The sequence below is a fragment of the Eurypyga helias genome, unplaced genomic scaffold, assembly GCF_000690775.1.
Source record: "Eurypyga helias isolate BGI_N326 unplaced genomic scaffold, ASM69077v1 scaffold16809, whole genome shotgun sequence".
Classification (NCBI taxonomy): Eukaryota; Metazoa; Chordata; class Aves; order Eurypygiformes; family Eurypygidae; genus Eurypyga; species Eurypyga helias.
Genome location: NW_010274103.1, coordinates 1 through 1,668, shown reverse-complemented (window position 1 = coordinate 1,668; position 1,668 = coordinate 1). Strand labels below are relative to the sequence as shown.

The window sequence follows — 1,668 nt, the reverse complement described above, 5'->3', positions numbered from 1 at the left end:
TCCCAGCTCCTCATCCTCCCGGCTCCTCATCCTTCTGGCTCCTCATCCTCCCAGTTCCTCATCCTCCCGGCTCCTCATCCTCCCAGATCCTCATCCTCCTGGTTCTTCATCCTCCCATCTCCTCATCCTCACCACTCCTCATCCTCCCGGCACTTCATCCTCCCGGCTCTTCATCCTCCCAGATCCTCACCCTCACCACTCCTCATCCTCCCAGCTCCTCATCCTCACCGCTCCTTATCCTCCCAGTTCCTCATCCTCCCAGCTCCTCATTCTCCCAGCTCCTCATCCTCACTGCTCCTCATATCTTCATCCTCCCATCTCCTCATCCTCACCACTCCTCATCCTCCCGGCACTTCATCCTCCCGGCTCTTCATCCTCCCAGATCCTCACCCTCACCACTCCTCATCCTCCCAGCTCCTCATCCTCACCGCTCCTTATCCTCCCAGTTCCTCATCCTCCCAGCTCCTCATTCTCCCAGCTCCTCATCCTCACTGCTCCTCATACTCCCAGTTCCTCATTCTTATCAATCCTCATCCTTCTGGTTCCTCATCCTCCCGGCTCCTCATCCTCCCGGTTCCTCATCCTCCCGGTTCCTCATCCTCCCATCTCCTCATCCTCCCAGCTCCTCATCCTCACGGTTCCTCATCTTCACGTCTCCTCATCCTCACGGCTCCTCATCCTCCCAGGTCCTCATCCTCACCATCCAGTCGAATTCCCACGTCTGTCCTGGTGCGGCCACATGGAGCCTGTCCCAAACTTACCCCACTCGTTTGTCCCCCTTGATGTGGGGCCGGCAAAAAGGGGATTTGGGCGTCAGCTCCCCGGGATGCAGCTGCCGGGCCGTGTTTTACCCCGGCAGCGGTTAAGCAGCCCCAGGACCTTTGAAATTTTAACCTGCTCCAGTTTGTCCTCACAAGGAGCTGGGAATAATTCCCGGTCCGAATTACAGCTCGTTGTGTCGCTAACGAGGTTATGGGAAACACGTGAGCCCTTCCAATCTGCCCGGCTGCATCCCTCCTTCCCGCCCGGAGGGTCGGCCGGGGCGCCCTTGACGGTTATAAATAGTGAGTTACAACCTCGGAATGCCAGGATATCGGCAAAAAGCGAGCAGAAGGAGGAGGAAATGGCTTGGCTTTGCCACTTTTTTCCCACTAACGCACCATGCCGACTGGATTTGAGGGAAAAACACATGGAAAAAGAGACGAGCAACCTGGAAACAGAGCCGGGGCCCCGCTCCTTCGCCCGTACCTCTTGAAGGTGTCTCCGAAGGGGACGGCCAGCCAGCGTTTCGGCATGGTCCTCAGGAACGCGCTCTGCTGCTCCTCCGTCTCGTCCCGGGACACGTACACTAGGACCAGCTGCGACGCTCGTTCCACGTAGAACTCGTCGGTCAGCTGCAGGAAGAAATCCCTGAGGAGCGGGGAGAACCGCCGGCACCGCGGGCACTGCCCGGAGCCGAAGTAGAGCAGCAGCACCTTGTTCTCCAGCGCTCGGCCCAGCTCCCGCTCCGTCTCCACCTCGTCCTGCTCCCGGTTGGCCATCAGGACCTTCCCGGTGAAGAGGGCGGCCATGGGCGGCCAAGGCGGAGCGATCCGGCGGGATGGAGTGATCCTGTGGCTCACGGGGGGTTCTCGGCGCTGGGAGGGGGGTGTGGGACCCCAGACCCCC

The 1,668-nt window shown here is 60.0% G+C and overlaps 1 protein-coding gene across 1 annotated transcript in view; it reads right to left on the bottom strand.

The window, feature by feature from the left end:
• NXNL1 (nucleoredoxin-like 1) overlaps positions 1-1,571 on the bottom strand; it is a gene marked incomplete at its 3' end in the record, with an annotated part of 2,269 nt that extends 698 nt beyond the window's left edge. Inside the window, exon 1 of the mRNA XM_010159717.1 lies at positions 1,249-1,571. Within this exon, the coding sequence (XP_010158019.1) occupies positions 1,249-1,571 (323 nt within the window). The remainder of the gene's footprint in view (positions 1-1,248) is intronic.
• Positions 1,572-1,668: the final 97 nt, after the last annotated feature.